We start from the raw sequence: 27397 nt of genomic DNA, 5'->3' as shown, positions 1-27397 counted from the left end.
AACCAGACAAGTCGGACAATTCCCTAGGTGAACCCAGGGTAGATATACTGTTTGGGACAGGGTACCACCCCCCAAATGTTGCAAAGTGTCAGAATTCCCAATTTCGATTGGTCCTAAGGTAGGCTTTGGGTAACACACCAATCATAACAGTCTATTTAGATGCTACATTTACATATTTGGGTACCGCCTAGCGAGATTGGGGTTCCCATGAGAAATTGTGCAGAAATACGAGTGACAATTAACATTGTTGCCGAGCTAGGACAATTGGCTCCGTTTTCCTGGGTTTTTCAGGTCAGTTCTCAGGAGCATCTTGCCCATCACTGCCAGCTGGCTAAGTTCCATCAGCCAAAGTTGTCAGGTCCCTTGAAAGGCGATCATGCGCAGAAGGGACCTCCAAGATGGCTCATCAGTACAGACAGACCCCCATTCCCCGCGGTACATGAAAAGTAAGCGAGAACAAATTAATACATAGAAATAACGTTATGAAAACACATCATTTGGTTTTGAACTTTCAACTTATCACTACAAAATATACTTATGCAGTCTAAATGTTAGCTACATATAACATACACAAGAGCAGTGGCACGAGCAGTACCACGTTGTAGGCAAAGCTATGAATTACGCATGCGCATAAATTTCCCTCCACTTCTGCAGACCCGTCAGGACACGTGAGTGTGGCTGACGCATGCGCAGTAACTAAATACAAGCGGCGGCCATATTTTACGGACACGGATTAAAATCATTAGGAATACACATAGGCAAGCTTCTTAATCCTTATTCAAACTAAATATAAACGTTAGTAAGACGTACACTTATTACCTTGTTACACATAGACGAGGTTCATGACTTCGGCAAGGTCGCAAAATATGCGAAGCTTTGCTTCATCATATGTACCCTGCCTCTCTGTCCCGTGCTTATGTGCATCCCTGTCTCTACCGGCCCATGTGGTACCGGGTCTGATATGTGTCCTTAATAGCTTACAACATGGCTCCTTCACTAGGGTAAAGGTGCATGCCCCACCTTTTCTGCGGCTGGGGTGTGTGCTGGTCTTGTGCTTCCAACTATTTTCTATGCTCGACTGGGGATTACTGAATATGTGCTGCATATCCCTGTTTCATGTCTGCCTCTGTGCCCCTGCCTCTTTTCTGGGCTTGTTGGCGGCTTTTGTTGGCTGGTTCTGATATTTGGCTTGTCCTTACTTGCCTCTCTATAGGTGTGGGGGTAGGATTAGGATTACACTGCTTGACTGGGGAGTATGCTGGGTTTGACCACCTCCAGGTGCACCGGTTGGGCTTTTTGGGACATGTATCCTGACTTCATTTTCCTGGACTCAGCTGACTTACTACCATCCCCTTTTCTTGTTGTTTTTGGAGTTGAACATTTGTGATGGTCCTGTTGCTTGTGGCCTGCACTGTATGCATTACTGGTTGACCAAGGGCTTGTGGAATAGGGATGTGTCTGCTTGTTGTATCTTCCATGGTCTACCATACAAGCCCACCCCTTTTACTTTGGTGCATGGAGTGTTGGTAGGTTGACCCAGACACCTTGTCCTGTATTTTGCTTGAGTTGGCATCCCATGCTTGACTTGCTCTTTTGCTTCTCTTGGCCTCCAGGTAGTTTTTCAAATAAGACATCATATGAGTGGGACCACTCCGTCCAGTTTAGCCCTCCTCTTCTACTTTTTAAGGTGGTGTTTGTCATTGAGCTGTTCACCGTGCTTGAAGTTTTGATATGCCGTGGCCCAGGAGCTAAGTGCTTTTGTATTGGTGGTGCATGGTGCACTGATTGGCTTTTTGTTGGGGTCTGCACTTGCTCCCACTTGAGCATCGTGCTTGTGGATTGCATTGCTCTCTGATTTCTCCTGGTAGCTTTGGCTGAAACTGGCTTTTCCCTTCCCTGCTGGTGGGTGCTTCTGTCTTCTTGCTTTGGCTTCGACTCAGCCGCACCCTTGCAGTTGAGGTTGATCTTGGGGTTTTGTGGATGATCTGTTCTACTTGTACCCTCTAACTGTGTATCACCTGTGAAGGGTTGTGTAATTGTACACTAGGCTAGCACCTCTTCTTTCGTTTGCTTGGGTTCTTCGTGCCTGGAGAAGTGGGAGGGGGCTGGGTTGGGTCACTGTGGCCTCCCCAGTTTCATTGGTTCTTACACTGGAGCTTCTGTTTTTGTGGATTTTGCTCTCGATGCTTAGTTGGCCTGGGGCTTGGTAATGGCCAGGTCTATGGACTTCTAGTTGGAAGTTGACCTTACTTGGTATGATTTACCCTGATGGGGGTGATCCCCCTGCTCTTTGGTGGGCTGGCCAGACTTGTGTTTATTAATTTTTGCAGGTTGTTTTGCTCTGGGTTATTCACCGCCCTTGCAAAACCTTCTCTTCTGAACCCAACTGTCGTACAGAGCACTGTGATGTGGGGCTTGCTGTGGTCTCTCTCCTTCCTCTTTGTGGATCTGTAGAATGGTGACCTCATTCTTGGAGTTGGATGCTCGTATCCTTTGTTGATGTGATGCTTGCTTACCTTGTGCATCATGCCCTTTGCTAGTCTTGGAGTATTGGTTTCTAGCCCTTTGCCGGTTTTCACTTTTGCTGGCCTTCCTCCTTCTTATTTTGCTGTTTGCCACTGGGTGCATTGGATGGTGTGGGCTGCCATGTCTTAGCCTTTTTCTTCTTTGTCCTTCAACACCCCCACCTTCTCTGTTAGGATTCTTTTGAAAGGGCAGGTTGCTCTGCTTTTGTCCTTTGTAGCTGCCCCCTGCTCCTGATGTATCATTGGTTTAATTGTGCCTTGTTTGATGATCCACCCCTTCCAGGTCTGTGCTGCTTGCTCGGTCTTTGCTGTAGGGGGAGACTTCCTTCTTTGCTTCACCCAACATGTTTTGATGAATCCTCATTTTTTGCCTTTAGTGGCTTCTCTGGAGTTCTGTGGTCCGGACTGTCTATTGGCCATTCAAACATAGCACATAGGATGTCCTTGAAATGCTTATTCTGTTGACTTCTTAATTTTGTGTTGGGCTTGTTCGATCTGGATTCTGGTAGTTCCACTCTGCTCTTAGGTGGGGTAGGATCTTGACCTCCCTGTAACTGCTCTGCCTGCTGTTATGCGCCTTGTTGGTGTCTACAGATCCCTTCCCCCTTTTTTGTGTGGGGTCTGATCACATGCTTTATCTGATGGTCCAAGTTGGGCATTTGGCAAGGGCTGCATCTGCTGTTGGATGTGGCTTTTGGTTCCTTGTTTCAGGTTATGTAGTATTTCGTGGACTATCTTCCTTGTATTGTGGAGATTCTGCACGTCACTGGACTTGCCCTTGTTCTGGTGTTGGTAGGTGCACCTTGCTATATAGTGTGCTTGTATTGAGTCTTCTCAGATTATTTCCTTCAGTGCCAAGCTAGGTATTGCCCTTTGTGCCGGTGTACTTCCCTAGGGAGCTCTGTAGGTTTTTTTTTTACCATGGCAAGTCTTCTCCTTTGGACTGTGTTTTAACTTTTTATGTTTGGAAACTGATTTTCTGTTCTGCTGTCTTGTTGGCGAATGTTAACACACTTTTGGTTTCCCCTTTTGGTAACTTGTCCATTTCGATGTGCTTGTGCCCTGTTTTGGATGTGATATAGTGCCAGCTTCTGGCTTTTCCAAGGGTGCTTCAAGTTGAGTTTCTTCTGGGACTCTTTATTTCGTGTTTTGGATCTAGGCTGCTCATTTGGGTTATTGTTCTTGCCTATCCATGTGGATGGGGCTCGTTGATATTCTATTCCATGGGCTCTCGTTTTTGTTTTAGCTGGGAAGGGCATGTTTTGCTGTAAGGTCTTTGTGTTGGTGTCTTTTGGTCACTCTGGATCCTATCCTGCATCACCAGTGGAGAGTCTTTGGCTTCTTTGGCACTCTTGTTGCTGCTTATGACCTTTTTTGCACATGTTCTCTAAGTCTGGGTCCCTGTTCCTCAGATTGCACAAGTTGTACCCTCTACTTTTTGGGCTTCTAGTTCTTGTTGGCTTTCTTTTGCACTGGCACTTGGGACTTTCTTGGCCTTCTGAGATTGGTCCTTCCTTATTTATGACTGGACTTTGCCATTTCCGATGGTTACTTTGATGAGCGATTGATGCCAGTCTTGCCTGCTTTGGTATAGCCTTATGGCCTACGGTCTGGTAGGAAGAAGTGGTGAGTTCATAATCCTTCGATTATCTACCGATTATGTCATTCCTCTGATTCTACTTCATCGGCCCAGTCCTCTCGATGTAATGTGTCTGACTTCAATATCAGTGTTCTGGACTACTTCACCTTCACAACAGTTATCGTGATCCAAACTCAGGACTCAGCTTGCAATGGAGAGACTTGCTGCAACAGTTCATAATGTTGCAAATATAACTCGATTTGGAGGCTCTTCCAAATCTGTGTCACCAAAGACCAAAGTGGACTTCCACAATGCAGATATCTAATTGATTTAATCAGGAAATTGGGTATTCTCAGATATCATCCCAATGGGCCAGCAGACTAAAAAACCTTTGAAATTATACATTAACAAATAGACAGCTCTGCCATGTAAATTTGGAATCTATGTGCTCCAAATCATGCTTTCAAATATCACAAATTACTATAATTATAATCCAACACAGCTGACGAAATGTAATAAGGATCTATATACTTATACAGCCCCCCGCTCTCTCCCCCATTACCTTCTCCACTATTTTGCTACTCATGTTCTTTGTGTCCTGAAACTAAAAATAAAGGTATTAAAAATAGAAGCACCTAATAATAGGGGTGATGAAATTCGTATTACCCAGGCTGAACTCTGCTGCATCTGGACTCATCGTATCATGGATGTATCTTACTGGGCTACATTGCTTCTGTATTGTGTGGAGCCACACGATGTAGAAGGGAAATTAGATGAACTATTGGTCACCATATCTGTTCTTGTTTACATTTGTTTACATTAGAACTCACTGCCCAAGAGGGCAAATTATAATTCTGTGCTTGGATTCACTGTTTTCAGTGGAGGTTGTTTCTACAAACAGTTCCCTTATTATATTTTTCAGACATTAATGAAGACTTGTTTTCAAAAGCCAAAACCACCTTTTGCTTTTCTTTAGCAACTCTGGGCCTGATTTAGAGTTCTGTGGACAGGTTACCCTGCCTCAAACGTGGCAGATATATGACAATTGCAAAAGGATATAAAGCACTTATAATAAGGCGGTGGGATATCTGTCACGTTTCTGATGGAGTATCCACTACATCAAACTTTAAATCAGTGCATAAGACTGCATATCAAAACACTTTTGATGGAGCCCATTGCGCCATTCTAGAACAGCTTTAGCATTCTTCAAATGTAATCTTACTGTGTGAAGCACTTGCTTTCTCTTCTATAGTTCAGCAATCAACACCGAGGGCCTCTCTTTTTTCCTCAGTTATCCCAGAAGAAGAGTTTTGAAGACCTATTCTCTGTGCTTCAACCAATCGTACAAGATGGCGGACCCAGCTCGTTCAGCCAGCTCTTGAGCTCCCTCTCTGATCTCTTCTGCGGCTATCCCGAGGGTGGTGGCACACGGGTCTTCTCTTTCAACTGGTATGAAGACAACAACTACAAGGCCTTCCTTGGTGTGAACTCTACCAGCAGGGAATCCACTTACCTCTATGATACTACAACCAGTAAGTGCACTCCAAAGCATTCCATTCTCAGCAGCAACAAAATTAATAATATGTGGATACTTTGTGTGGTCTAAGTCAGTGGCAGCCGACAAAAACAAAAAGTGGTGTGGTGGGTGGAGGGGTTGCGAGGGGAGCATGGGGGAGGTGTTAATAATAAATAAATAAAACGTACCTGATGCTACCGGCCACGTCGCGCCTCAGTGCTCCTCTGCTTCCTACTCCCAGCAGCCCCTGCGACAGCATCAGAGACTTCCTATTAAATCCCCATGCTGCTCTCATGGTATATGACTAAGCATGAGGGCAGTGCAGGGATTGGCCTGAGCGGGCTGGTTTAACCCTCGCTCACGCACAGGGAGTCAGTGCTTCCAACTCAGCTGTACATTACAGCTGGTTTAGGGAAACCTAACTGTGAGTGTCTATTTAGCTTCCCTAAGACGCTGGACAAACCGGCATGCGCACTTAGCAGTGCACATCACTCCGCCCCATCTCCCAAGTCCCGGCCCGCCTCTACTTGTACACACTGGCTCAGCTGGCAGCAGCAAAACAAAACGATAATAAACTATTGTTTCATTTTTCAGCTGCTGGCTCTGAGCCAGTGAGGCGGCGCTTCTCCGCCATTGCAGATGAGCCGCCGCTGGTAGAAGTGCTTTACTGTGAGGCTGCTTTAGACAACAGCCATGGTCCTTGTCTCAACAGTTTATGAGCCATCCACAAAGAGAAACAATGAGGTGTAGGGCAAGTCAGTTCCAAGTATGAAAGTCCAGCAAGGGCTACCAATTACATGGGTAAGATCCCCTGTGCATCAGGTCCAGTGGACTGGAGGTCTCTGTAAAGCTGGTGGGTCTCCAGGCTGCCTGCCACGGCCTAAATAACCCTGAGAGTGTTTTAAGTCTGCAGTTCTGTGTTGCTTAAGATGGCGCTGGAATTATTTTAAAGTTTTAACAGAGTTAAAGACTGTCTTGCTGTATGTGAGGTGTCTTTACTATATTTTGTGCTTGTATACGTAAGGAACGGCTGGATGCCCCCCGGCTTAGTTAAGGGGGCACCTAAATGTAGGAAAAAACGACAAAAATGAAATAGCAGTTAACACTTAATATGAAACATGTTAATTGGTAACAAGCAGCACCAAACTAATCACCAGTTAATAAATATGTTATTAAAATAGCAATAATTTATTACATTCAATAGTTCCTCCCTGCATGGCCAATACCTGCCTTGTTTATTAGTTGTAGGGATTGATTAGCCTGAGACCACACGCAGAACAATGCACAAACTCCTCAATTTATGGGTGTTGTATCCCAACACATTCCCATGAGCCTCCTCTCATTTCACTCCAGTACATTTGAGAGAAAACCATTTGAATCAATCATTTAATTAAACAACCGTTCAATTGAAAAATAATAGCAGGGCACAGGAATACAAATAAGAGAAATGCATTCAACCCAAATTAGGATTATAAAGTAATAGATTGGTCAAGAGTCCGGCCCTGGTTGTGGCCAGAGTTAGTTAGGGTTTAAGAGCTAGAGTAAATGTTAGGGAAAAGAATACCTTTAGGATCAGACATAACGTTGGGGGTTAGATTAAAGTCATTATAAGGAATAGGGATGCTGTTAGTGACTAGGATCAGAGTTAGGGTGAGGACTAAGGTAAAGTCAAGGATTAGGGTCAGGGTGTAGGCATAGGTTAGGCGTTGGGTTCGTTCAGGCGAGTGTTAGGGTAAGGATTAACTCAAGGTTAGGGATAGGGTCAGTTTATAGTTTAAGCGCTGGTCAGAGTGATAATTAGAGTAAAGGTTTGGGTCAAGATTAGAGTTTGGGTCCATCATGTTAGTGTTAGCCTAGTACTAAGCATCAAGCTTAGGGTTGGGGTATGGTTTAGGGATAGGATAGGATGAGGATAACAATAAGAGTCAACTTAAAGGTTAGGGATGAAGTTTGGAAACTTTGTTGGTGAGATTTAGGGTCAATGTCAAGATTTTGGTTTGGATAAGGGTTAGGAACACATTTTGATAATTTTCTCATTTGATCATAGCAGTGTGAGTTTAGTGGTAAAATTGTGGCACAGTATGTTGTTGAGGTTCGGATGGCAATCCAAGCTTTACGGAGGCAATGCTGTCCAGCTGAAATGTGGTCCTTCCTTCAGGCTTCTTGTGGGTTAGCTTGAATAAGGGGCACATGGCATCATGTGGGGAAATGGTACATCACACGCATCCACATATCCTGATGCCAGGAACAACATCATAGTTTACATAAAATAGGACCGTGTGCATGAGCTCAGTTCAGAGAATAGTGACCATCTTGATGCCTCATCCTCGCTTTATTGACAAGATGCGGGCCAGCTGTGTGCCTGATGTGGTACTAACCCACCCAGCACCTCACACTGATCACTTACCTTTTCCCTAAAACACATTGCGCCTATAGTTGGAGAGATGACTGATGGTCCTGACGAGAACACTCACCAACCTGCCTGAAGAGACACTGCACCCTTCTTGCCTCTACATGCTCATGATGCCCCCCTGCACACAACTGTTGCGCTCAGACAACCAGACACAACAGCGTGCCCTGAGTGAGCTGTGCTAATGGCCTGAGCAAGTGCATCAGGCCCCGGGGGACCTGCTTATGAGGTGAGCTACTTGAATACCCCCATAGAGTGATCCAACCATCCTGCTGGCTAGAAAAGACTGGAACATTGAACAACCAAGCAGTAAGCTCCAACGTGCATGTACATTTTGCTGGAATGCACACCATGGAAACACAGACTGCAGATAGCTGTCATCATGACAACGTAGAGTAGCACCATGAGGTTCAACAAACCTTATTTTATTTATTTATTTATAAAGTTGAGTTGGTTGCCCATCACACCCGCTGTCCACAACATTGACAAAATCCTGCCAGTAATTCCTAACACCAGTGGGTGAAATCAGTGTGATAAATAATCTTTCAACCTGAGAGGAGACAGGCAAACTGCTGACAACCAGGGTGCAGGCCCGCCCTGGATGTCATAACTACAACTACACCCATCGCTCCAGAGTGCCATAACCCACTATCACCTTGCAGCATGCTGAGGGCCCCTGCAGATCCAAGGTGTTGCATTACGAAGGGGTGCCTGAGTAATATCTTTAGAGCTACAGAAGAAATAGACAATGGATTGAAGAGGTCCTGTCTGCTTCACTATGCGGGTAAAAAAGTAGTAAAACTATCCGAAAAGATATCACATCTTAACCAGAAGATGAACCTGATTATGATGGAGCAGTAATAGGAGTGGAAGCACACTTCCATTCTGAATTGAGCCCCGATTACGAATTCTCGATGGACATCCACCCATTTCCAGGGATGTACGTTGTTACAACGCATGCTTTTACTAAGCATGCCTTTACAACGCAGGTTTTCGTTGGGGGGTGCTGGATAGTGAATAGTTTAATTTACTATTCCAACTCCAGTCCCCGTGGATAGTAGGGAAGGTGTTGGATAGTAAATTCAACTATTACCTATCCTAGAGCGCCCCCCCAGCGCAATTCGTTGTAATGACTTGCGTTGAAAAACCTGCGTTGTAAAGGCACTGCGTGGTAAAAGTTGCGTCGTAAAGGATGTTTCCCATTTCCAGTGCAAGGAAAAGACTCCTCAAATTGTGGAAGGCCAAAATATTTTTTTGCGACTCTGCATTGAAGAAGACGAGAAAGTACCCACAGCAGAGAGCAGTGGCATTAGGGGATGTCCAAGCTAATTCACAAGACTGGATGAGAGGGAACACATCTCAACCATGTCATTGATGGTAAATGATCAAGAGGGAGAAGAAATATCCGTCATCTCATTTCTCAACAGCACATCCAAATTCAAGAGACCACATCCCAAATGTTGAATGCAGACACATAAACCAGCTGTCACAGCCTTGATAGACTCACGGATAAAGGGCCGTAGCTTTGACTGAAGCCACAACTGAGACTCCAGCACACCAAAAGAAGGATTTATACTATGGAGGCTTAACTCCGCTACAACTCGCTGCAATATTTTAGCCTGCCATCCTTCACAGTATGAGAAAAAATCCATCAAGGCAGAAGTGTTTGTACAGGCATGCTGCTCTCTTGTGCTGTTTCCAGTGCAAGACCTAGGGTTCACATACTTTGCCAGAATTGTTAACAGATGGGACACACAGGAGGAAATGCTGTGTATATTAGATCTCTTTCTCAGAACCTAGTCTGCCTAAATGGGAAATTCATCAAAACTACATACAGATAACACTATAAAACCCATGGTGCTTTGGCACAGGAGAATACCATTTCATTTCCGCCTACAAGTGGGACTGGAACTCACGAAGCTAGAACAAGAAGAGATAACTGACAAAATGTCTGGACCCGACATTATAAATACCCCCAGTGGTGACCACATCCGAGCCCAAGCACCCCAGGGTGGTTCGGGTCTGTATTGATGTACACCTTCTGAACCACATAGTTAAAAGGGACTGTCACCCTATATCAGCCTTTGATGATATCCTGTAGGATCCCAATGGAGATCAGTGGTTTTCAAAACTTTATTTAAATGAAGGATCCAATCAGCTGACGTTAGGCAAAGTCAGTTGCAATTTCACCTCATTTTCTTGCCTATAATTTACAAGGCACTTCTATTTTTTTGTCTAGTTCAAGGGTGTTTTACGCAAGTAATGGCTGCCTCTTGGGCAAGAAGTTACCATTCAGGACTTTTATCAATAATCTTTTGTTATTTTTTTTCTTATTAAAACGTTGTGATGGCTGTTAGCTTGCGCTCGCCGCATCGCCGAGTCTGCGATGCTGTGAGGGCAAGGTAAGTGGTTTTCTTTTCTAAAAATGTTATTTTCCCTTGTCGTCGTCTGTCGACTCACCCCCTACCCCTATCAAACCCCCCCCTCACCCAGCACTGCCCGTCACTGGGTGGGCAAGGCTGGACTGTGGGAACTAAAAGCAGCTGTGGCAAAAATGCAGAAACTAGCTGGCTCCCTTTGTCTCCTCACCCCTGCTCTCTTTGTATCCATCCATTCTCTTGCCTTCTCTCCACTCTCTTCTCTCTGATCGCTTCTGCTCCACCTTTCCCTCCACACCTGCTGTTCTCTTGAAGCCTCCCCATGCCTGCTGCAAAAAACCTCGAGGCCCTGGTGAGGGGCACCGCACCAGGGGAGCCGCCCTGTGCTTTCAGAACCGGCCTCCATGGGCTCAATCACATCCGGGAAATGCCCGGTGGAATAAACGGCCTGTCCGGCCTGTGCACGTTACGTTAACATTTACCAGGCTGTGTTTAGTGGAGAGCAGTAATGAGCACGCGGTACTGACATGCGCGTTTCCTCTTCTCTTGCGTCATCTAGCTCCATTTTGTAACGCATTGATCCAAGGCCTGGAATCCAATCCTGCGACCAAAATCGCCTGGAGCGCCGTGAAGCCACTGCTGATGGGAAAGATCCTCTACGCGCCGGACTCCCCCGCAGTCCGGCAGATACTGAAAAATGTAAGGCTTTGCGATATGTGTGACGTTAAACTATATTTTATCTTATTAACCGAAATTGCAAAGTTTCACTATATATGTGATGTTAAACTACATTCTATCTTGTTAACCGAAAATGCAAAGTTTCACCATATATGTGATATATAACTGACTACATTGTGTCCTTTCCAAAAAAAGCAAAACTTCTGTGGTGTGTATGACGTGAAGCTGCAACAGAAATGCAAGGTGTCTCAGTATGCATTAGGTAAAACTGTATTCCGCTATCTTAACAAACATATGTAAGTTATCATGATAAATATGATGGAAAGCTGCATTGTGACCTTGCAATAAAAACATTTAGCCGTTTCGATTCGTGGGACCCATAACACCTTTTATATTGTATCTAGTGACGTCATTTGATACACTAAATAAATATTGCTTGCCCTATTTAAACGGTGCCCGTTTCATGGACCTTAGAACGATGAAAACTTGCATGTATGATGTGGAATTCAGTTTACACAAAGATCTCTGCAAGGGTGTATTAACACAATAAACCAAATCAACAAAACAGAAATATGTAATTTAATAGGATACGACTAATAACTTAATACGGCGTTTGTATCAGCAGTGTCATCAAGACGAGATACAAAAAAATGCCATGGTGTTTACTGCCGTCGGACAAAATAGTTTGACATGTGTTAATTTTGATCGGTGCAAAGTTGTAGTTGTATCTGCCAGTCCCACAGTTTGGAAGACCTGGTTTGAACACGTCACAATTTTAGCCTGGCTATTTTTATGCAGTTTTATATAGCGTGAACTCGACCTTAAGGTAGGGGAGCACTTCGCATGAGCACCAGTTACTTTAAACAAGGATCTACTATATTTTTGCTAGGCACGGGGAGATTAAGTGATTTGCCCAGAATCACTGGATGTTGAGCTGACGCCGACACTCGAACCTGGGGACCGATTAGGATGGCGGACAATCCTGTCGTGGGAAGGGACCGTCCGCCATAAGGGCGGAGGTCCCATACGTCGAATTAGGATGTACCCGCCACAGTGCCGGGTGCATCCCGCATTATTAACATTTAACATTGCGGTGGGCGGTGCTGAAAGCACCGCCCGCCGCAATGCTAAAAATGCATGTTGTGCGTTGCAAAGCACAACATGACAGGCACCGCGTGGTGCCTGCCATGTTGTACTTAGAAACGCAGGGGGGTACCATAGGTACCCCCATGTGCACCCCCCACCCCTCCTTCACCCTGGGGGCCCGCAACAGGCCCCCAAAGCAAAGACCGTATGCCTTTCCACGGCAGGACTGCAGGCATCGTAATATGGTTGGCGGTGTCTCGCAGACACTGCCACCATATGTACGCACTTTTCCGCCGGTCGTGAAGGCAACCGGCGGAAAAGCGGAGGATGGTCTTCCCGTCCGCCGCGGACCCCCCAGCCATCCTAATGTGGCAGGGGAGTCATTTCAGGGAGGATGGTGGACGGATTGCCCCCGCCGGGCCGGCGGTGGCTACCGCCAGCCCGGCGGGGGCAATCCGTCCACCATCCTAATCTGCCCCCTGGTTCCCAAGTTCCAAAGTCGGCTGGTCTGACCGTTACGCCACACCCTCTTCCCACTGCTGCGCAGTTAATTAACCACTCACTGCACGTGCAGAAAGGAGAGTATTCGACCACTGTGAAATTAACAGCAGGTGTCCTCACTTTTGATGTCATCAGCCGGCGCCATCAGGGAATCCAGACGCATAAAACTGCTGCTGCGATACAGACGGAACGAGGGAGGAAGGAAACGTCACGTCAGGCTGTAGCTGACACAATGTGCAAATCAAGTGCAACGTGGCAGCGCATGTCTTCTTCAGTACAACTTATAATTATCCAGTCTAGCCTGCCGAGCGCCTTTAAAGTGAAGCCCCAGGTGCTTGGTTTTGTGGTTTACTCCCAGGGTGCACCCACCCCATAGTGCCGTTAATTTATAAACAGGTGTTATTGGGGCGACAGCTGCCATCTGCTACAGGACATTGAAGTAGTGCCGCGGGCTAAGACTAAGGAAGCACACGCGGCCTACAAGTTAGTTTATATACTTTATGTCTCAGTTATAGGGCACAGAATAGGTTCAAAGGTAATAAACGCCCCGCCAGGAAATAGATGACGTTTCCTTAGTCTCCAAACCAGCACTAAAGCACGTGACTGTCAAGAGGGGAACCACGCACACACAACACTCCACACCATGAGATGGAACAAAGACACACAAGGAATGAGGCCAAAGAAGACCCCCCCCAAACCCCCCACAACACCCTCCCAGTACCGCATAGTGGCTACTTGGCTTGCAATTGAAAAAGCCCACTCTGGCCTCATTGCAAGGTGAAAAGATTTTAGAGGAAGAGTTACCAGTGTTGGAATAGTGATTAATTTGAGCAGGTAGTTTCTGGTGCTTGGCATCCGGCACTTAATTGTCAACACTGGCGTTCGTGACAAGGTGGCGCTGTCTGGATAATTTAGAGATGACCACAACAACTGTTCACTATTAATTCAATATACATTAAAATGACAATTACCTGCTGCCCAAGCCATTCTTACAGCTTCGATGGCCTGGAATAGTCCAAACTATTGGGGGAGGGTGCAAGGCAGGCCCGGGGCTGCAGTTGGGGCGTTGCACACTCCCCCTATGCTGCAGGAGGCGACGTTGTGGGCTTGGCTAGGCTGTGCCTGTGTCCATTGCCTGGGTGGTTTTATAAGCAGTGGATTTGCATTCATTGAAACCGGGCCAGCTTTCCACTTCCTCCATCTGGTATTAGGGGCAGGGCAGGCTTTAGGGCAGTGCGGGTCGTGCGGTTGCACTGGGTGCTGATCTGGAGGGTAGGGGGCACTAATCTCAGGGGAGGGGCACTATGTTTAGCAAAAAGGAAGATGTAACTGCTTCCGTGCTCATGACAGCTCCACACCGTCATGAGCCATGGGCGGCGTGTGCTCATGATGGCGTGGAACCGTCATCCAACTGCTGCTCCGCCCACACGGCACTAATTCCCCGCCTATGCGGGCGAATTAGTGAGTGGGCGAGATCATGATGGCTCCACGCCATCTTGAGCACATGCCGCCCGTGACTCATGACGGCGTGGAGCTGTCATGAGTAAGGAAGCACAGTGCTCGCACCCCCCTCCCCCATGCCGGAATTCATGCCGTGGCTGAATTCGCACTGCGGCGAAGCGGTTAAAATCATCTGCTTTAGAGTTTCTTGTGCGTTCAGCTTTCGCGCAGCAATAAAAATATCAAGATACCTCCTGTGATGAATGTTCCTGTTCTAGAGAGAGAGAGATCAGAGGTTTGTCTAGTGGCAGTTTTGATTCACCCTAAAGTGAGAGTTGATATACCTGCTGCAAAGAACAGATCTGTGTTTTGTGTGGATAGCTGAGTGGATTAGTAAAGCCAGCCTTTACCAGCGCTTTCAAACAAATGAAATGTAACTGAGAGAGGGGTTAGGGAGAGATGAGGTGCACTTCTGCTGGATGGTAATCAGCCGCAGCCCGTGCAGGTAGAACGGTGGGGAGGTGGGGCCGGGTGTGGGGGATTTTGAAAGACAGCGTCGAGCCTCGGGATCGTCTGTCGAATCCCAACCGCCCCACCACTCTTACCTGCATGGGCAGCAGCGGCTGATGGTAATGAGGGAGTCCGAGGAAGAGGTCATAAGGGGGGTGGGCGTCAAAAAAGAGTGTTGCACTGGGCGCCACCAGTTCTAAAGCTGGCCCTGATTAGGGGTGAGGAAACTCCTGAACACTAAGAGTCTGGCGGGGATATGCCCTCACTGGGGGTACCATTCCAGCCGACTCAGAATAAGAATCAAGGTATAACACACCTCTCCTTTTTACACACACACAAACCCCAAACAGGGTATGAGATGTGCACCACAACAAACGCACAGTTTAGCAATCGAACCAAAACTAACTTAGTACAATGGAATATCTGTTGCATACTCCCAGAATAAAGAAAGAAAAAAACATGCAGGTACAGGAAACCACAGACCCTCTACCATCATTTAAGTACGGAGAAACACCACACTAATTTATGAAAACAGCAGTCTTCCTGCAGCTAGTTAAAAGCACTAATGGAATTACATTATTTGTACAGGAAATGGCAGAATACCTGCCCAACATCAAAGCAACAGAAAGTCGGAACCACTGAACCTCCACCTCTGAAAATACAAAACAACACACACACACACACTCCTACCACTGCATACCTATACCGAATTTAATAACACTCGGGACCTAATTTACAAACTTTTGACTTTCCTGCTGCTCTGCCCTACCACAAAAGAAAAGGGCAGGAATGCGCCATATCTACAAGATACAGAGCATTTCTGTCCTTGCATTATTTTGCAAGGGTGCCTGTATTGAGTGGATGATTGTTTTTGTGCTGGAAGGGACACCTTTCTGTGCATTAACGATAAATAATCATTAAAGGCATTTTCCTCTTTCTATATGTGCTGCAGAATACAGCACAGTTAGAAAAAAGGATAAACAAGGAGAAATTAAAGTATTTTTTCCTCGTTGCACTTCCTTACACCTCACCTGGGGAGGCGTAGGATTCTGACGCATTCCCATGTTTACAAAATGTTATAAATCTGGGAATGCGTCAAGTTCCATGAATGTTGCGTGGGAACACCCACAGAAACACCCATGGAACGCCTCTTTCACACAGAGTTATGCATGAATGAGAAACATATTTACAGGGCCATGAAAAATCACACAGGGTGACTTTACAAGACCTTGTAAATATAGGGAAGCCCATTGCATTGCTGGTGCGTCAATAAAAGTGAGATACCAGTGGCGCAATGGGCTTGTAAATAAACCCCTTGGTGCTTAATTTTTTGGGGGGTGAAAAAGTAAAGCTCTGCTGAGAACCCCGGTGCCAGCGCTACACATATTGGGGGTGCTGAATACCTAGGCCTCGTAATCTTGATTCCACCTGTTGTCATTTTAAGTCACCACCAGGTGCTCCCTGCTCCTTTATCTCACACTTGCAGGTCCTGTTTTATCTCTTCTTTCTTCCTTTATCACTGTTTTTACGTCTTTCTCTTTTTTTTTCTTTACAGTTTGTGTTTTTCTCTCTCTTGCTCTCGGGAAATGTCTGATGAGGAAAAATAAGTCCGGTTCCCCCCAAAAAAGTGCCAGCGGGCCTCATCGGAAAGCACTGGTTCAAATTAAGCACTAACAACCCTTCGCATAGAGAACCACAGAATCCTTCCGACTGAGAGCACATACTGAATTGAACAACATTTAAAATACAGAGGACTAGAGAACCCTTACCACAGAGTACAGGTAGACATGAAACAACAATTCATGAGTGTTTAAACCCAGAACACACACATGACCTCACACTCCAAGCATGTCTCTCTCTCACTCCTGCGTTATTTGTCTCTTTCTAATAGGACCACTTAGCATACCAACCCGGAAATAGACAGAAGTTTCCTAATTCACAGACACACAGTGGCCCACAGGACACAACACTTCCCCCTTTCACACACACACACGACATCCCCAGTGTAGGCAAAGGAAGGCCACTGAGTCTGTGGAGTCTTTGTGTATTTCGTTTTTAGGGTACAGGTTAGTGGCTGGTTCACAGGGTATGCCCCACCGAGAGCCCAATGGTGTCCTAGCCAAATCAACATTCAGCCTAGATGCAGTGCACCAGCACCATTTACATCAACAATCCACACTGTGACAGCACTAAACCCAGGCACCAGCACTCTGGAAGGTATGCACACGCAGGGCAGCACAGAACACAACCCGTGCTCTGTCCACATCTACACCCATTAACTACTTAAGAGATGTTCCTGCCCATGATCTTGCCAAGGATGAATATCCTCTCCCAGTGACTTGAAATTCTCAGAATGTGCATGGCTTAGTGTGTTGATTCCTACACTGTCTTCTTGTCTTCAGTGAGTGATCCCAGCCGTATCTGGGGAGGTGGTTCCACTTCCGGTTTGCGTTTCTCATGAGCTCAGCTACAGATATCAATCATATTCTGTTATCTGATGCCCAGGGGCTAAAATAGTCTAAAACAAAGTGTAAGCACAGGATGAATACACAATGCGGGCTGTGTTTCTGCATCTGGTCATTAAGCCAGGCCTGGAAAGAGCTCTCACCAAAAGAGGGAGAATGCCTCTAGAAACAAAGAACCAGACAGGCTGCATTTGAAACACAACGGATATGAAATAGTGGTCCACCCAGGACTAATTTGTCAAAGAAATATAGAAGTGATAGCAAACCAATTGCAACAAACAATGTAAAATATTGTGTCACCAAAACACTGGCCTATCTTCTATATATGCCATTGTGAATTTAATAACCAATATCAATAAAGCAACACCTTGGATGCGCCATATTAACAGTACGGCGCTCCATGTCGCAAGGGTTGACCAGTTATGTCAGGAATTCTGACGTATGTCTTGGCGCAGTAATGATGCATTGCTGGAGTGTGTCGCAAAACAGATGCAACTCCAGCAATGTGTCATTACACATGGGCGAGTCCATGTAAAAGGGGCTGCGTCAGTCATTATACCTGCTGTGAAGCGCGAGTAAGGATCTGACGCAGTGACACCCTAGAAGTGTCGCAGTGAAATCTCATAGATTTCACTGTGTCACTTCTACGCAGGGCTCAAGTCGGGGTACCACGCGGGTGGACGGTGTCCCCCCACTTATTTTACCGGGAGCTCGATAACTGGAGCAAATGGAGCCACACATTCACCCTTTGGCCTCCCTGGGGCGAGATCGGAGCCCATTCAGAACGCTGCTCATGCACTGGCTTCTCTGATGCAATCGCATCTAAGGGGTGAGCGAGGGGAGGCAATGAGTCTGATGGAGCAAGCCACCTTTCGTGACGTCACTTCCTGTTGTGACGTCAGCGTCCCTCCACTTCTTTTTTTAGGACTTGTGCCCTGCTTCTACGTGGCTTTGCTGTATCGGAAAACCCACCCTGCATACAATATACCAGACGCAGATATAATGTAGCGCAGGGGTTTACATAGTGACGCATATGCCTAGATGCATCATTTTGTAAATATGGAGATTGTGGTGCATTTTTTCTGCCGGCACTGTGTCACAAAAAGTGACGCAATGGCGGCGTAGGCCCCTCATAAATAAGGGCCTGGTTGCGGAAACACTGGATCAGTTTTACCAGATTAGCGCCAAGTAAAACCACTGTTGGAAAGAGGAGGAGGCTATGGGCAAAGGCGCCCACCCTGTCTAGCACCATGAGGTGGAAGAAGGCAATGCTCCCCAGCCATACCACTACCTGGCATGACCTTAGATGGCCTCTCCTTCCCTTCAACTCTATGGCCCGCACTAACCCCTGATCCCATTTACCACCTGCTCGGACCAGTGGCCTCCTGTGAGGAAAGGGCTCGGTTTACATTAAGCTTTCTGCTGGACCGACCATGTCGACCTACAAAATATACTCTTATACCTCAACAAATCCAGGTAAGTGAAAGCAGCCTTGCTAATCACAAGTGGTCATCAGGGGCACACTTTCCCAAATATTGCAGGTCTGGACTTAAGATATTGCATTACCCTATCCTTGAATATTGATGGGAAAAGTTGATGAATACCACCACCATGTGAAAGGATTCCACTGCAAAGAATATTTGGGGAAAGTTTGATTTTCGATTCTGCTTGCTCCATCCACATCTTGTCCCCGGGGCGGAGGGGCAGTCTGTGTCATCAAACACTGCACTTCTGCCCTGAGCCTGTCCCTCCCAGCAGTGGCGTCTGTTGGGGTGATCTCTTTACAAAACCCTCCTACAGTCAACCTGTCAATACATTCATGAGAAAAGGCACAGTTTTTGCTGATGGTTGTGTCATTTAATGTATGACAACCTGTAGCAGTGTTGCCAGATCTCTCCTCGTTCACAAAGTATGTTTCTAGGATTGGTTTTATTTGCCATCCCACACATGGTGTCTCGCTTCACGTTGGTGGATTCAGTTGGACTAACAAACACAGAAATAATGAGTTATAAGAATACAATTCAGGTCTGGAAACATGATGTCCTACTGACATGGACTAATCTGGCAACCCTACCAGCAACACACAGAACTCATTCTCGCACCAACACTGTCCCACAAACCATTACAATGTTGTGGAGAATTTTGTGGAGAATGCCTTTCGAGCTTGTCAAGTTTTTGTTTTTTGTGTTGATGTTTTAGTGGTGCTAGCTCAATCCAAAACATCCATGAATCCTTGGTCATTAGGAGGACTGGTTCCCAAATAACTACACAAATTAGGTGATAAGGCTTTCATTTAACAACTCAGCGAGTTGTAAGTTGTAATGGGGGTTCATTTCAAATTGAAGAATTTTCCTAAAACACCAGAAAACCATGATTTGTAAAAGAAAAGCCTAGGACTCACAATGTGCCATCTGGATAGAAGAGAGGGCCTGGGATCCATAGTCTTGGGAGGCAGGAAGCCCCATTACTTCCATACCAGATTTGATAATGCGCAGTAGAAATAATATCATTCTTTGGGTCAAGCACAAATTCTACTAAGATCTAAGGGTGTAGGCGGTTGCCCTGTGGTGGACCATTTGAGACAGGGCCTGATGATCCGAAAGACTTTACCCATTCTGTGTCTGGGGGGGGGACTGCTTTGATACATGAGGCCCTAGGTATCTTGCTGGGCAGTCAGTTTAGTCAAGCTGCTGAGTTCATCACTATCCGGAGTCTTCACATGAAGTGTAGAATATTCATGTGATCGAAGGTTACGGGTGACCCGTCATCCTCTGTCAGAATTGTAGTTGCAGATCTAGTCTTTTATTTGACATCCTAACGTTTTCTGGGAAAGCCACTTTCGGTTTGCTCTAAATGAATTGATTGTAATACATATTCCTCCTAATAGCAATTATTTGGGTAAATATAAAACTTTGTTTCCTGCAGACACGTGTGGGACAACATCCCTACCTAAACTGTTCACTTGGCGCTGGCACCATAGTTTATTCCTAAATTTAATCACAAACAGAATGGTGAGATGCCCGTAGTGAGCCCTATAGTCACCCCCGGAGACTGATATATGAGAGAATCCGGTGATAGTTACATTGGCCTCGTATATGTCACTCCCGTTTAGTAATTTATTTTTAGCAGTTGCAAAATTATGCTAAATGGGATTATTTTGTTATAAAGAGTTCCCCAGGTGGAGGAGGTGACAGCTTTCAAGTGGTACATGTAATAGGTGAGACGTCAAACAAATCCTGAAATTTTACTCAAGAGCACTTTGCATGATGGGACTTGTAGGTTCATCTTTGGCATGGAAATTAGAGCTCACAACACTAGATTGCAAGTGGTACTGATTAAAAGGCCATGTTTGGCTGAGGACGTCATACATGGCTAGTTCTGTTTGACAGCTCTAGCATGACTGTTAGCAGAGAACTGCCGACTTTAGAGCTAGGTAAGAAGGTTCGAGTCTCTGTGTCGGCTTAACAACCTGTGATCCTGGGCAAATCACTTAATCTCCCCCCTGCTTACCATAAATTAATATGTCCTTGTGTAATGGAACTGAACTGGTGCTAATGTAGAGCTCTCCAAAACCTTCAGGTTGAATTGCGCTATATAATACTGCAACAGAAAAAATGCATGTTGGTTCTTGTGTATTTGGCTGAAAAACGAGGACTGGCAGATGAGCAGTTTAATGAATGTGGCGGGTTGGCTGCTATGCTATGTGTCTGTGGGTGACTTTGTTTCACACTCATTTGTTCAGTAAATGTATGACACGTTCTATTCTTTGTTTTTGACGTTGACAGGCAAACAGCACCTTCGAGGAGCTAGAACGTCTCCGACAAGTGGGGAAGACCTGGGAGGAAGTAGGGCCGCAGCTCTGGCACTTCTTCCAAAGCAGTGTTCAGATGAATGTGATTCGCGTAAGTGATGACACAACAGGAAAAAGAACTGTTCGGAAACACATTGTTTTTCTTTTGTTTACTTATTTAAGGATTAACACGTATTTTTGCATTGGTGCTTAAATAGTACAGGACTGGGGGTAATAACGTAATGCTGTACAGAGAAGATGGCAACGATCTCAAGTTTCGCAGAACTAGACGTTCACCCACTCCAAGTTTCTTCCTTTCCAATCTGTTGCTTGCAGTCCTGATTGTATGCTTGAATAAACAGAACTACAAGTCCCAGAATACAAAGGAAATAAAAGCCTGGACTGGATGAGCTACCCACGCATGGACCTGGGAAACTTGACAGTTCTGGTAGAAGGAGATGGTTTATCGAGGGCTGTGTACATGCAGTTGTACTCGCCCCATGTCATCTGGAGCATCTTTACCATGCCCTGCTTTCAGATCGAACTGGCTAGGCTGCATGAGCACTGTTGGTTGCTAGACATATTGTAGCTTACCAAGGACGTGCAGGGGCTTGGAGCCCAACCTCCCCCATTGATTACTATTGGTTGGTTTTCCTGTCACTCTCATTTGCCTTCTTGGTATTTGTGCCCCAGCTTGTCCCTCCAATGGAGCATTCCCTGTATACCATCTCTTTTGATTTACCGTCATCTCTGCTTCTAATGTTTGCTTTTCAAGCATTACTTTTTTTCTTTTGAGTTGAGTAGTTCATGAGAGTGCATGTGTTTTCCAGCTGTCTCTCTCATATACTTCTCTCCCTCTGCCTTCTGCACTCTGCATTATTCTTTGTCACCTGTGTACGTCTTGTCAAACCACGAGGAGAAGGAGAGGAGTTTTTGTTTAGATTGGTCCGGCACACGTCCTCCTCAAGTATAGTACAATTCTAGTAAGTGTGTTGTTTCATGAGTGTGTTGTTTCACAAGTTCACCAAGTCTCAACTCAATGGAATGAAAAGTTATGTGATCATAAGGGGTATCCTTAAAAGGATGCAATAGCCCTCACCCACTGGAGTGGCATGCTTCATCATTGGGCTGTGCTCCTCGCTGAGTGAGTGCTGCAACACCCAGCTGGCACTGCAAAGGGGCTCTTTCAATGAGATCTGTTGGTCTCCCTGCCTGGTATTTGCCACTGCAAAGGATGGTGCCCTTTTTTAAGGATTATGAAAGGGGTAGTAGATTAGGCAGCAAGTCAGTTAAAATTGGCTACAGGTAATCTATGTTCGAAAATCTTTTATTCCCAGCGTATGCCTGTGCCATGATAAAAACATAATGGTGAACCAAATAGGCATAGTGATGGACATGTGCTTGCCCTTGCAGCTAAACAAGGACCAATGGCAATTCTTCAGGACCAGAAAAAGGAAACCCTAATCTATTGTTAGGTTTCAATATAAGTGCCCCAATAATTTATGACAAACAAACATTTATCGAATCTCACTTAAGAGTCGTTTGTGTCGCTATGACCTATTTAGCTGTAATTTATGGCGCCTTAGTATAGCTCTGAGCCACTTCAGTCAGCTATTCTGTGCGACGAGAGCATGGTGAGAATCCTACTCTGCTTCTGTGATCCCTGTGAATACTTCCCCATGTCCCTGTCCTTGTTGCGCCCTCCCATGTATTGTATTGTATTGTATTGTAATTGCATTTATATAGCGCTTACTACCGCTGACGAGGCGTCGAAGCGCTTTTTCGACGGGTAGCACGCTACTCCGGGACCCACAGAGGATTAGTGTTGAATTAGTATAGTGAAACATGCAAGTACAATTTAAGTGGTGGAAAGGTTAATCAGTTATTTGGATTTGGAATGATAGCAGAAGGATAGAGTAGGACAAAGGTTTGTATTTATTTATCGCTCGCTTGTTGACGCATGCTATTCAGGGAGCCTATAGAGGATTAGTGGTGAATTAATATGGTGATATATGAGGTAATATCAGTGGTGGATATTAGTCTGTTACTTGGAGTGAGAAGGATAGCGGATGGATAAAAGGGGAAGAAAGATTTGCATTCATATAGCACTTGTTACCCCTGATGGGCGTTGAAGCACTTTTCTGGCGAGTAGCACGCCACTCCGGGAACCCATAAAGTATTAGTGTTGAAAATTAGTATAGTATAAATATGAAGTAATTTGAGTAGTAGATATGTTATTCAGTTATTTGGGCAGTATATTAGTATAGTTGAATATGGAATATGGAATTTGAGAAGTGAAACATGTTAGTCTGTTAATTTTTATTGAAAAAGGATAGTGGAGGGATAAAAGAGTGAAGGATTTTTTAAATTTATTTTTTTAAGTCTTAGCAGTAGGAAGAGGCTTTTGGATGAGTAAAAAGGAGTTATGGAGGGAAGGAGTCAGAGGGGAGAGTTTAGAAATGTTTGTTTTAGGGGATCGGTTTAGTAAAAAGAGGTGTCATATGATGCAAGGAGGGGTAGAGCAGGAGAGAGTCTAGAAAAGGTTATTTTGGCGATCATAGTAGTGGTATGGGGTTTGGGATAAATGAGAGCGTGGATGTAGAGGATATATTGATAGATCTATAGGATGAGAGATAGGGTAGTGCATTAGAAGGAGTCGTAGAAAGGAGTTTGAGAGGAGTCAGAAGGTTGGGCTAGAAGATATATTGAGTGAAGTATAGGCTGAGAAATAGGCTAGTGCATTGGAAATGCTAAATTAGAAGAAAGAGATAAATATATAGATCCATAAGTACATTAAAAGTATATAGATACATAAAAAAGTAAGTATATTTAGATTAAATATATTGATAGAGGCACAGGATGAGAGATAGGGTAGTGCATTGGATATGCTTTTTCAGGAGAAAAGTAACAGACACACAGATCCAAGTACATGGAAGGTACATAGATGTACAATGGAAGTATGTACATGTAGACCAAAAATGATTTTTATTTATTGATGATTATTATTATTATTATTTTTTTCTTCTCTTAACAACATAATTGTTTTACATGTTTTATAAAGTAATACACAAAGATAGGTACATATCTATAGTGAAAGCAAATGCTTATATACAGAGGGATATGCTGTGAATTTCTGTTTGCGTATGGTGCTTATGTGGGGAAGAGCCAGATCTTGAGTAGTTTTCTGAAGATAAGGTGGTTGTCGGTGGATCTTATGTTGGGGGGTAAAGAGTTCCATAGTTTGGCTGCTTGAACAGAGAAGGATGTGCCACCCATTGTTTTTTTCTTGTATGGTGGGAATTTGAGGCAAGATGCTCCTTTAGAGCGTAGGGTCCTTTGTTAAAGAGGATGCAGGTGGAGCTCTTTTAACCTGTTGATTTCAGGGAATCCACTCCTCTTTTTGAAGCAAGGCAAATCTCTTAAGGCTGTAGTTCCTTAGGGTGCAGTCATTGAGAGTGCAGTCCGCTTGGTGCAGGCCAGGGTTCCAGCAGGGCAGTCCTTCTTCTTTTTGTAGTTTCAGGCAGGGGATCGGAGTTGCTATGCAGCTCTCACATATTTATCCAGGGGTCTGGGGCGACAAGCAGTGGGACATCCCTGACCAATGGGGTACAGGGTGCCACCCAAAGGCATGACAGATTTCACCAAAGTGTGGCATATTCTTGTCCCACAAAACACTGTACTTTAAAATAAAAACAAAAGAGAAATTCTCTCCTTGGGGGTATAATCTGGCTAAGCCAACCTACTGGTGTGGCACATTCCCTTTAACACTCCCCTTCCAGACCTCCTGCAAATTCCATTCCTCTGGATCCCATCTGGGTGGGAGGGTGGAGGAATAGGGGTTAGGCCTGGCTTGCATCCTTACTGTTCTTCTCTATTTGAAGACCAGTTTGTTTACCCAGTCCCCTTCTTGGCCTGTCCTCTGCAGCTCCAGATCTCCCCCACCAGATAACCTCTGTCTCAATGCAGGCCACTTATCAAAGCAGTTTGTCTCAGCCTGGCCACTCAGTAGATGCTGCTAGAAGGCTGGATTTTGGCTCAGAGAAAGGAAAGTTCTATAACTTCTTTTCTGTAATAGTTATGATAACTTTAACAGTGGAAAGTTGTTGGTTTTGTCATTACCAATCTTTAAGCCCTTGAAATATGATATATCCCACTCCTGTCAATAGTTCCACTGTATTACAGTATTCCCATGTTTGCCTATGGAGGAAAACGGCTACAGTGGGGAAAAGCGAAACTGGTAGTCTCTCCTCACCATTGCATATAAAACATCTTTTAAAATGTCCCTGCTTGTTTTTACAGGGCACCCTACTCTGGGGTAGCTAAGGTACACATTAGGGGTGACTTATATGTAAAACTAATACTTTGGAAGTACCTTTAAATCCAAAGACTAATTTGCATTACATTTCAATTTAAAAGCAGCTTGCAAAGCAGGGCAGACTTTTAAAATGATACAGGGAACACAGCAGTGCACACTTAAGTGCATTACATCTGCTGGGCATCTAAAGCTACATGCCCTACCATATACTAGGGACTTACAGGTATGATGTCAGTACCAATTGTAATTACACCTAAGTACCATATACCTTTTAGCCTGAGCACTGGCCCAGGGCCTGGTTAGCAGAGCTCCAGGCACAGTCAGAATCAGTTACCACCAGCAGCAGTCATACAATTGTGGTGATCAGGGCATAAAAGATGACTTTCTCATAGTCAGCAACTCGTGGATGGGGGATAGCTCCCTTTCCGTTATGGCTGCCAAGAAAGCCAGAGAAAGAGTTGCCCTCAACGGTGCAAAAGGGGTATGACAAATCCACTCTAGGATACTTAGTAGTGCTATAAACCTTTAAAAGTCAATTAGAAGCCTGTTGTCTTTTGCTGACAGCTGTAACCACCCCAAACCTTTATGGCTGCCTGTGTGTAGTTGCTGTTAGTGGGGTCCTGACTGAACTCGATCTTATAGTCTGGGCCACTGGAATTATGCAATTGTGCGGCTGCAGCGATTTTCGCAGAATTCTATGTTTGCCGCAGTTGCCACATAATCCATCATCTGCCAATTAATCTGCAGATTTTAACAAAAAAATGGTTTCGATCTCAAACGGTTCAAAAGTTCTTAACAATACCACCACACATGTTGCTGCTCATTGAAAGACCCTTTGCAAAACTGGACTATGCTGTATTTGGGTATTAAAATGATACTAATGATGTGTAGCCAATGCCCAGACAGTGTCACCAAGTTTTAAAAATGATGAAATAATGAAGGAAAACTATATAAAAATGTGCCACATTAGGCTGCATAATTTACCTTCTCTTGCCACATATTTTACTGAACGCATAATTTGACCCTCTCATGCCACTTATTTCCATTGTCCTTACTTATAGCAGTGTGCTACTGCAAATAGAGATGTCTATGCTCAGTGAATAAACCGACTGCTGTTGTAAATTCATCCTCGCCCTATGTTACTCAGCCTTCTTACCCTCTTGAATGCCTTCACGTACTTACGGTACCTCGCCACCATCTTCAGTGCCAGGAGTTTTATACCAGAGAGTCCAGTCCCTTTGTACTAGCATCCTCAGTACCCTGAGGAAGAGAGTCATCTCTCAGCCTGCACCTGGAGTCAGCTATCTGAACCTCTTGAACTGGAAAACAGAGAGGACATCTTCCTGGAGTTAAGGAGGTAATCGCCTAACTTTTACCTCCATATTAAACCAAAGTTGGGCTCCCATTAGGTTCTTCATTAACTATAACACTCATGGACACTTTGCCATGCCAGTATTTACCAGCTGTACCACTATATAATTGTCTGACCACATCATATTGTTTTTGTATTTTTTCTTTCCATAATTGTATCCTTGCCACAATGGGGAAATAGGCCAGGCATTGTAATATTCGTTGTCAGACCTCTGGCCTTCCATGTTTAGGACCACTTTTGTGTGCAACTTGCAGAGCTCAGCTGCTTGAAAGGGAGAGGGAAGGAATGTGCCATATTTAGTATATATGGCCCATTGCTGTCCTCTCCTTGCGCTGGCGCTCAATGTGTTGCCTTGTGCCAATGCTTGCACCCCTCCATCTTGGCGCAGGGGTGCCTGCGTTGTAGGCAGGGTTGTTTTGTGCAGGCAGTGACACCTTCCTGCACAAAAACAATCCTGTGAGGCTTAACGAGGAGAAATAAACATATTTCTCCTTGTTACGCCTCCCCTTGGAAGGCGTAGCATTTTTACGCATTCCCAAGTACACCACTAATGGTAAATCTGGAATGATCCTAAATCCATGGGTAAATGCATGGGAACACCCACCCTTCACACTAAGGAACACCTCCCTGGTGCAGAGCAACACAAGGCAGCAAATTGCATTGCCCTCTGTAATTCCAGATTTACCAAGCATCGCAGGGCCATGCAAGGTGGCTGGCAAATCTCACTCAGTGTTGCGTTGTATTTGTATTAACTTGGTTGATGCAAGTGCAACGCAGCACTGCGATAAATCTGCCCCTACATTTCTAGGCAACCAGGAGGTGTATTTCACAC

The 27397-nt window shown here is 45.1% G+C and overlaps 1 protein-coding gene across 1 annotated transcript in view; it reads left to right on the top strand.

Moving 5' to 3' along the window:
• ABCA4 (ATP binding cassette subfamily A member 4) overlaps positions 1 to 27397 on the top strand; it is a 1114059-nt gene that overhangs the window by 289703 nt on the left and 796959 nt on the right. Inside the window, exons 8-10 of the mRNA XM_078650330.1 lie at positions 5396 to 5636; positions 10968 to 11107; positions 20874 to 20990. Coding sequence (XP_078506456.1) covers positions 5396 to 5636; positions 10968 to 11107; positions 20874 to 20990 — 498 coding nt within the window. The remainder of the gene's footprint in view (positions 1 to 5395; positions 5637 to 10967; positions 11108 to 20873; positions 20991 to 27397) is intronic.

This window comes from Lissotriton helveticus, chromosome 1_1 (genome assembly GCF_964261635.1).
Source record: "Lissotriton helveticus chromosome 1_1, aLisHel1.1, whole genome shotgun sequence".
Lineage (NCBI taxonomy): Eukaryota > Metazoa > Chordata > Amphibia > Caudata > Salamandridae > Lissotriton > Lissotriton helveticus.
The sequence above is the reverse complement of the archived record's forward strand: the minus strand, read 5'-3'. Positions and strand labels throughout refer to the sequence as shown.